The sequence below is a fragment of the Tursiops truncatus genome, chromosome 1 (genome assembly GCF_011762595.2).
Source record: "Tursiops truncatus isolate mTurTru1 chromosome 1, mTurTru1.mat.Y, whole genome shotgun sequence".
NCBI lineage: Eukaryota > Metazoa > Chordata > Mammalia > Artiodactyla > Delphinidae > Tursiops > Tursiops truncatus.
In genome coordinates this window covers 53,814,817-53,824,739 of record NC_047034.1, presented here as the reverse complement: position 1 = coordinate 53,824,739, position 9,923 = coordinate 53,814,817, and the positions used below count along the sequence as shown (strand labels likewise).

Here is a 9,923-nt window from a genome sequence, read left to right as displayed (position 1 = left end):
TTTGCTGACCTTTGCTCACAGTTGATCACCCCATGATGGTACTAATACCTATGACTATCTGATAGCCATGATTTTATAAAATAAGTTGGTTTGTGTACATTTAGGGTTTATTTAGGGCCTTATGGGTAACATTTCAAAGGAAAAGACAGAGATAGCTGTCACAGACTGATATTCCCTTCAATTCCAATCAATTCAAACTGATATTCTGTTTGAATGTGGTCTCAACAGGTCAAAATGTTAGACCCTTGGCCAGATCCAGAGGGACTGAGGAATCCGGTACTTGCTGATAATATAAATCTGGTCAGAGAATGAAGAGAGAACTTCATAAAGTAATTAATCTTTCTACCTACTGTAAACATTAAATTCACAGAAAGAATCCATATACTTTATGTTGATATGCATAATTCCGAAGAGGTGGGGAAATATGGACCTTAAAAATTATTCATCAGTATATTATACTATAGTTCATGTGTGCTACTTCTTGAAAAGATAAAATTATCTCTTGCCACATTGGACAAAAAGTTTCCCAGCTCAGCTGTGGCTCAATAAACTTTTATTATTTTTTGTTATTTATTTTTATTCAAAAGAATTTGTTTCCCTATCACAAAAATTAGATAACCATACCACCAACAGCAGCAAAGTCCATAGAGTTACATGGATGGTGGAGAGTTCACTGGGTATTCCCAATGTCCCAAAGGTCATAAAGGAGGGGAAAAAAGGAAAAGAAAAAAAAATACTCAAAACAAATCCAAAACCCATGATGACTTTGGGGAGAGACATCACACGACAGTTTCTGTCTTCTCTTATTGTCAGCTGCAGATGTATTTCAGCCGGATCAAGTACAATTCAACTTGAGTAAACCCTTCATACCAACTCTAGCACCTAATAGGGAGAAAGAAGAATCAGTATTATAAAATAGTTTTAAAATATAGGAAGAGTTTAATCAGTCTTTATTATATTGTAAATGGAGAACCAAATCAAGTAGACTTTTCCCAACTGCTTTGGCTAAAATCAAAGAATTTGAAGGGATCAGACATGAATCCATTCTTACTTTCAATTCAGTAGCTGCATGAACTCTTTCAGATTAGTTATCTCCACAGTCAACAAAGGAGCCTTCAAGATAAACTACATAAAACACAGATAAATGACCTGACTGATCCATAGCATGAATATAACATTTTGGAATATTATGTTGGTATCTTTCCACATTCATAAGAAAAAGTTTAAGTACTGCTGTTTAGAATTTTAATCCACTTATTTCTTGCACTGATAAACATTTTATAGTGATCAAGGTATACAGGACCTAAAATCTTGTCTTTTCCTATTGCTTAATTTATTTTCTAGTCAAGCATCTGGATGTTGAGATATTTTGTTAGCTATTAGACTTAGAGTAGTACCTTATCATACAAAAAAGTTGTGCTAAAACTAAAAATAAGAAGAATTATACTTCAATAAAGATGTATAAAAAATAAATAAAATAAAGAAGAAGCAATGATCAGTTATAAAAGGAGTAGAAGAAATGGCTGAGAAAGGACATCGAACATGCGGACAATTATGAGCACTGTCAAAAAGGATTATGTTAGATGGAGACTGTAATTCTAGGTGGCAAAGAATTAAAGGAGCAACTTATCTTCTGCCGTGCTAAGGCCTGACTTATATCTGTGCTTTCATAATGCTTTTTGTCTTTACATTTGCCAAGCAGGCTACTTTACATAAGAGGTCAATGCTATTGAACAAAAATCTTAGATTTGTCGCTGAGACCCTATAAGTATGTATGTAGCTTTGAGCTTTCTGTAGAAACATTAGCAATCCCAATTGCCTCAAAGGCCAAACTTGTTGAAGAATACAGTACAGCTTTTTCAATACATGTCTTGCCATGAGAATAAAGAAAAACTGAGAGACTATAGAGAGCCACTTAAAACAGAGATTCCAAGACCTTCTACCATCTTGCTTGAGGCTTCCAGAACACAGCCTTGGCTCTCTAATGAGGCTTTCCAAATAGAGAAACTGGCTGCATAAAAAGAAGTATACCATGTAAATTAATTTGACTAGCTAACAGTGCAGTTCTGCTTTGAGTTTGCTCATTTCATCTCTGTAGGACAATGTGTGAGGCTTGGATTTGCTCTCTTGGTTGCTGGGTCATTCTCCGTTCAGGATGAGTGGAAGGAAGCCATGGCAAAATTAATGCTAACTGGCAGGAAAATAGATACATATTATTTTTAAAAATGCATCCTGACACTTCTGTATCAGCAGAGAATATGTGGAAAGAACTGGTACCCACAGAATAAGTGCTAATCAAACCCAGGTACTAAAAACCTCCTCCAAAATGGTGTTTTGTTTAAAAGCTCACTGCTTAGCTCAGGATTTATTTATCCAATGTATTGTGCCCAAGTGCTGAATATCCAATGGTATAACTAGATAAAATTTTTATTTCCTTGAACTCCTAACTACGAAGAAAAGTATGTGGAAAACTATGTATGAATTTGGGAATGAGACTGTGAGCAAAGAGACATGAAAGTTTTCAGATTACACCAATGGCATGATCACATGATCAATCAATTTTCAACGGAACACTAGAATACCTTTTCTTTCCCTAGCAACTGAGCAAAAATCTCCTTGTCATGGAAGAGAAACGCGAGGAAGAGAAGAGTAAAATCAGAGTAAGACATTTTAAAACCTGGTGAACGTCTAAGCATCTGATGCTGTATCTTGGATCTTGTTCCCTGAACACCCTGTGGGGCAGCTGCACTGGCGTGACAGAAGCTCAGCAGTGCTCGCCCCACTGTGAATGCTTAACAGTCTTCATCTGTTTTTCATCCTGACCGCCTTTCAATCTCTTCAGCATTCGTATAACCTCTAACAAGTACTATCATCTTCCCATAGTTGCAAGCTACCTATTCTTTTCCCCTTCAATCAAAGCCATTTCCAAGCAGACAGAGACCCATGATTTGGCATGCTCTCTAAGGCTTAGTACAACTCTACATTTCCATGTTATAGTTATAGTCTGTTATAGCCTAAAAATGGAGATGTATAAAATAGCTTACCTTAATTGTACCCTGACTGTTAGCAGCAATCAGCACATTGGACTCCTAGAAAAGAACAAGAACTTTTAGAGTACAGAGAAGGATTTCCTGGAGGGCAGTCCAGGAGAATAATTTAATCTTCATCCTTCTTTCTTCACTTCACCCTAAGACGCCAATACAATCTAAACTGGAAAACCAACTTTAACATGTTTTTAACTACGAATTATAAATACAAAATCCAATATTTTGAGGATTAAGTTTTAATAAAAACAATTAAGTTGGAAGCAGAGTAGGAAACTTTTAAATGTAAAGAAAAATAAAAGAGAAACAGATTGCCACTAGGAGGAAAGCCAAGAGAAACAAAGACTGAAATAAAAATAAGAATAACTTGAGAAAAACAAAGTACACAATCCTTTCCACAGAAAACTCCCCCTTCATTCACTTTCTCCCATAAGACACCAGTAATTGGCATAAATCTCTATTGCTAGCTATTTGGTATTAGAAAAACAAAATAAAACAGAATGTGAATATTCATCTGGGAGAAAGAAGGCTATCTTTCTTTTTAATTATTCTATCACTCACTATATGCATTTTTAACAACCTTGGTGATTACCTGAAATAGAATGCATGTGGTAACATATTTTTAAAAATATTCTAAGCCTTAAGAAAAAACTATCTCTGGAAGGTAGAAAGGGTAGAAAAAGAAATAGACAAGACTGAGTTTACCAGAGAGAATCTCATTGAGTAGGAAGAGCTAGGACATGCCTTCCATTGGAAACAGAGTCTAATAGGCTCTGAGCTTGGGAGTATAGACAAGTCTTTTCGCTTTTAAGAGCAGGCGGCCAGAAGGAGGTAAACAGACTCAAAACTGCCATAGAGGCCATATGGCTGATGGGAAGACCAAGCCCAAATAATAGCTTTCAAAAACAGAGAAAGTGGTCAAACTTCACTGAAGGATAGGATCTGTCTGAATACCCTACAGGTTTCATCAGAAAGTGATGAAGAGAAGACAGAACACTCTTGATCTGTATTCTGGGAAAGTTATTTCAGCCAACTTGAGTTAAACCTTAGTTTCTTTGATACAAGGCATCTGTGCTCTACAAACTTCTACATTCCTATCTTTTAACTTTCTCTTTGATTCCTAGTAGAGTTACTTTTGAAAAATGTTCACCTTGTTGCTGCTGGTGAAGAGGAAATAAATAATTTCTTCTACTAACCCCCAAATTTGGGGGATCAAAATATTCCTTGAATGCAGTCAGTGGTGATAGCATCAATGGTCAGTTGTATCAAGAAGGAATAAAGACATACGTTTCTTCTGGAGGTGGGCATGGGAATTGCTGATGATGGAGTTTGGAACACACAACCCCCAAATATGGTACCGTGGCATATCGAATATTTCAAGCCAAAGGAGTTTGAGAAAATGGCAGAAGCAGGAAGGTCACTCTGACCTCCCATATCCCTCACCCTTTTCCCCTAAAACAGGTCATAAAACCCTCATGTGGGAGGTGCCCTCCCTATAATCAGAGTAAAGGAGCATCCTTATCTCCAACGACAAAGGAATGCTACAAAGAATCCAAATAAACAGGCCTTGCCAAGTTTCCCCGCGGCTTACTACTCCTGAGTGCAATTACCTCACACCCCTGAACCTATCACATTGCTACATGACTACCCACTCTTCACAAACGCAGCAGAAAATACACAGGTCTATATCCTTGGGTCTTCTTTTCATGACATAAATTTGTAATTCTTAGTGGAAGAATGTGTGAAAAATGTGATATATTATCATACAGTATGAAAGAGTATGCTCAATACATATTAAAAAAAATCTAGTTAGATCACCACATAAGAGGGATTTGAAGTCTGTACAATTACTACACTAAAACCAAGAAGGAAGACATCTGATGACTACCCAACATAAATAAACGACGTCTTTTTATAACCCAAGGACTATTATGGCATTAAGAGGTGGCCATATTAGGTGCTACCAGAGTTAACTCTAAACACCTTTTCCTGTGGAGACAGATAAATATCTCATTTACAAATAAGCCAATGCAGAAAGTGATTGCCCAGTTGGAATCGTCTTTTAGGACTAACATATAGGTGACAGAGTGTCCAAGGAAATTTTAGAAACACTCAAAACTATTCAAATTAACAAACAATGAAAGAAAAATAATAGCTTCACTTCTCAGTATGCCCCTCCCTCCAAAGACCATGAACTTATTAAAAAGGGATTTAGGATTAAACTGTCTTTCAGATAGTTAGATATCAGCTTAAGATAAATGAATTTTTACATGCAACAGAAAAACAAAACCAGGTATTTTACTTTAGCATAGAGGTACAGAAGTGATATGTACAAGGTTATCACTGTAGGTTTTGAGTAATTCTTGTTTGCATTTTGCATGACTAGTAATTCTTAGCTGTAGCTGTACCCTGCCAGAGCCCTAATGTAAGTTCTGGTTGAATAGGTTGCTTTTACTTGCGAAATAAAATTAAAATGCCAGCCAGTAATTCTCATTATTTTCTCCCTCTTTCTTGGAAACAGGCAGTTTTGCTGCAAAGCCCTCCTCAAGGTTAAGATAATAATGCAACTACTATTTTCTTCTTAAGATAAAGAGATTAAGAAAAGACAATGGAAAAATTAGCAGCAAGTTTTTTATAAAAGCAGAAGACACATACATAAACATACACCAACTTGCTTATAAAGTCAGAGATATATGTCCACTTATACTAAAACAAAACTAGCATCCACTGGAACAGTTTCCTCTTTGCCAGCTTGCCTACAAAAGTGCCATTATAGCTACTACATTAAAATCCTGAGCAAGTTGAGAATTAACAATTATTCACTTAGTTTGCAATTGGAGGATTTATTCCTAGAGATAATTGATTTTAAATGTGAAGCAATTTCACTAGATATATGAATATGTAATTAAAAACACTTCTATTTCTGGCTGTGATAGAATAAATGGAATGGATTTGCTCTCCTACTTTAAGCAACTAGAAAACTGAACAAAATACATAAGACACGACTGGACAACAGGCAGTACTGGACTGTGATCACTACAAGAGGAGAAACACAACAGGTCAGTCCTATAATCCCCCTGGCTTTCTGCTTGGAGGCAGTTTCTGGAACACATAGCAAGGGAAGGGGAATCCAAATAGAGCACAGAGGAATCTGAGCAGACCATAGCAGACTAAGTTGAGGAGACAGAGGTATAAGCACAGAGTATCTGTAGGGCAGCTGGAATTTGTAGGGCAAAGTACCACAGAAGAGAAAGCTACTTAAAAGTAGAGTTCCAGGAATCTGTACTGGGGTCCCCTTGATTGTACATCAGAATAAACAACTGTGTGTTCACAGGGTGAAACTACACAAGACCAGGCAAATAACAATGAACAGGCAAAGTACAACTACTGAGAACCTACAACATTATCAAATGCCAGAGTTCACACAGGGTTAGGAGATGTTTGAGTTCTGACCAACCAGAGTGAAGAGAACATTCAGTGCCCTCAATGAACATTCAGGGCATTTAGCAGAGTCCCCAGAAGGGTCATGCCTTATCAGTAGGGCTAAACTAGCCTTAAGGCAAATGTTTCTCTAGACCAGGGATCAGCAAACTGATCCTGTGGACCAAATCCAGCCCACTGCCTGTATTTTGTATTTCAGTTTTAGTAGAACCCAGCCATGGTCATTAGTTTACAGTTGGCCCTCTGGTTCCACATCTGCAGATTTAGCCAACGGTGGATCAAAAATATTTTGAAAAAAAAAATCTAGACAGTTCCAAAATGCAAGACTTGAATTTGCTATTTGCTGGCAACTATTTACATTTCATTTACAACTATTTACATAGCATTTACGTTCTATTAGGTATTATAAATAATTCAGAGATGACTTAAAGTATACAGGAGGATGTGCTAGATTATATGTAAATACTATGCCATTTTATATAAAAGACTTGACCATCCACAGATTTTGGTATCTGTCAGGGGTCCTTAAACCAATTCCTGTGCATACCAAGGACTGAGGGTATATATTGTCTATAGCTGCTCTTGCACTAAAGTAGCAGAACTGAGGAACTGCAACAAAGACCATATGGCCTGCAAAGTGTAAAATAGTTGCAATATTTAATTGCAAGGACTAAAATATTAGTCCTTTAAGAAAAAGTTTTGCTAATTGCTACTTTAGAGTCATCCTAATAAAGAGTGTCAAAAGAATCAAGTTTATCTCCAAAAACTTAACTTTCTGTCAAAACAAACTTCAATACTCTTAAAAAAATTCAACAAAATCTAGACATTCAACAATAAAGCATTCACAATGTGCAGCATTCAAGCGGCAACAAGCATGACCTATAACGAGGAAAAATTCAATGAACAGAAACAGATCTAGAAACGACAAAGACTATAAAAGTAGCAAATGAGGACTTTTAAAGCAAGTATAATTATATTCCAATATTTAAAAGGAAACAATGAACTTAATGAGAAGAGAAATGGAAGACAGAAGTATAAAAACCAAATGGAATTTCTCCACCTGAAAAGTACAGTATCTGAAATGAAAAATTAATTGGGTGGGCATAACAATAGTTAAAACAGTGAAGAATAAAACACCAATAAATGTGACAACACAGAAAAAACAAAATCCCAACTGAAGCAGAGGGAAAAAAGGCTGGGAAGAAAGAAAGAAAAAAAAGATTAGTATTTGAGTGAACAGTAGGACAATATACAATCTGGTAAATGTGTAATTGGAATCCCAAACAAAGAAGAAGGGGCAGAAAAGGTATATGAAGATATAAGACTAAAAATTTTCCAAATTTGAAAACTGTAAACCCACAATCTAAGAAGCTCAATATTCCAGTGGGAAAAAAGCACAGCACCACGTTAAGACATCACATCATAAACTACTACAAATGAGTGAAAAAGAGAAAATCTTGAAAACTGCCAGAGAAAAAAAGGACACATTATGTAGGGAGATTAGAAGGGGGAGCTCCCACATCCTATGATGATGATAGCAGAGCCCAGCAGGAAAAAGAAAGACTCCCTTTTTTGCCTGGCAAGAGCTCAGCCAATGAGAGACCGTCACAACTCAGCTAAGAAAAAGTCATGGACTCTTTGTTTACTATAGCTCCCCCAACTTCCTCTACCCTTCTATAAAAGAGTTCTCTTCTCCGTTTTTGCTGGGAACTTGCATGTGCCTTGCCATGACTGTAGACCCTGAATTGCAATTCTGTGATCCTGCATAAACCCACTTTTGCTGGAGAAATAACTGACGGTCTATTTGTTTCAGGTCAACATTTCAGTGGCCCATATGGGGATCCAGACAAGACCCCCGCAACAACTCCAAGGCTGGTGAGCAAATAGGTACAGTACCCACACTGAACCCATTGTCACTAACTGCTTTTCTTGCAGACCTTGGGGTTTGAGGGTAAGTTTTTCTCTTGGATTTGAGCTTGCACCCTCTTTGTGGTTTTGAAGCTCACAAGATTTTATTCAGGATATATTGTAAGGCTTTGTCCTTTCTGCTTAAGTGCCTGTTCTGTAGGTAAGTACTCATTTGGCACTTTGGGCTGATTATTGAAATCATGCTGTCCTGGCAAAAACTGCGAGCCTTCAGTCTGTTCCTTTTGGAACAGGGGGTGTTTCATTGGAACTGTGCCAGTTAAGCCTTTGGCCTGACTCCTTCAGGATTGGGCTGCTCTAGTGGAACTGTGCTATTAAGCTTTCAGCCTGCCTCCTTCAGAATTAGGCTGTTTCATTAGAGCTGTGCAGTCTTCAGCCTGGCTCCTTCTGTACCAGACTGCTCCCTTAGGACTGGCTGGTATCATGTCTGCAGGCTGTTTGAGCTATTTGAGCTGTTTGAAAATTATTCTTTTATTCTAGAGAAAAACTTGGATCCCAGTTACCTAAATATTTTGAGGGTGTCCCCTGCCCTGAGGGGACTCTGGCCAATTTTATATTTAAAAACCAAGGTCCTTCTTCAAGCATTTTTTTTTTTTTTTTTGTGGTATGCGGGCCTCTCATTGCTGCGGCCTCTCCCGTTGTGGAGCACAGGCTCCGGATGCGCAGGCCTAGCGGCCATGGCCCACGGGCCCAGCCACTCCGCGGCAATGTGGGATCCTCCCGAACCAGGGCATGAACCCATGTCCCCTGCATCGGCAGGCGGACTCTCAACCACTGCGCCACCAGGGAAGCCCTTCATGCACATTTTTAACTAAATGGACCAACCTAACCAAAGACAATTTAGAACATCAATGGCCATTATAGGGAACTTTTGAAATCCCTAAATTTACTTTTATAAAAACCAAATGAGGGACTTCCCTGGTGGCACAGTGGTTAAGAATCTGCCTGCCAATGCAGGCAACACAGGTTTGAGCCCTGCTCTGGGAAGATCCCACATGCTGCAGAGCAACTAAGCCCGTGCACCACAACTACTGAGTCTGTGCTCTAAAGCCCACGAGCCACAACTACTGAGCCCGTGTGCCACAACTACTAAGCCTGCGCTCTACAGCCCGTGAGCCACAACTACTGAGCCCACGTGCCACAACTACTATGACTGCGCTCTAGAGCCCGTGAGCCACAACTGCTGAAGCCCGCGCACCTAGAGCCGGTGCTCCTCAACAAGAGAAGCCCACGCACCACAACATAGAGTAGCTCCTGCTCACTGCAACTAGAGAAAGCCCACGTACAGCAACGAAGACCCAACACAGTCATAACTAACTAACTAACTAAATAAATAAATATATTTATTTATTTAAAAAACCCCAAAAAACAAATGACTCTGACATCTTTTATTTGTTCCATTTCTGATGGTACTAGAGCTGACCCTGGAAACACTGATCATCTATCACTACTGAATCAGCTAACACCCTCCTTATGGGCAAAATCTCTAAATAATATTGGCAAAATTCACAG

At 38.3% G+C, this 9,923-nt stretch overlaps 1 protein-coding gene across 12 annotated transcripts in view; it reads right to left on the bottom strand.

The window, feature by feature from the left end:
- Positions 1-536: 536 nt before the first annotated feature.
- COP1 (COP1 E3 ubiquitin ligase) overlaps positions 537-9,923 on the bottom strand; it is a 276,406-nt gene continuing 267,019 nt past the window's right edge. For all 12 annotated transcript variants that reach the window (XM_033854790.2, XM_019952343.3, XM_019952342.3 and 9 more), the window contains 2 exons: positions 3,045-3,089; positions 537-882 (listed from right to left, as the gene is read on the bottom strand). In XM_033854790.2, the coding sequence (XP_033710681.1) occupies positions 865-882; positions 3,045-3,089 (63 nt within the window). In that variant the 3' untranslated portion in view covers positions 537-864. The remainder of the gene's footprint in view (positions 883-3,044; positions 3,090-9,923) is intronic.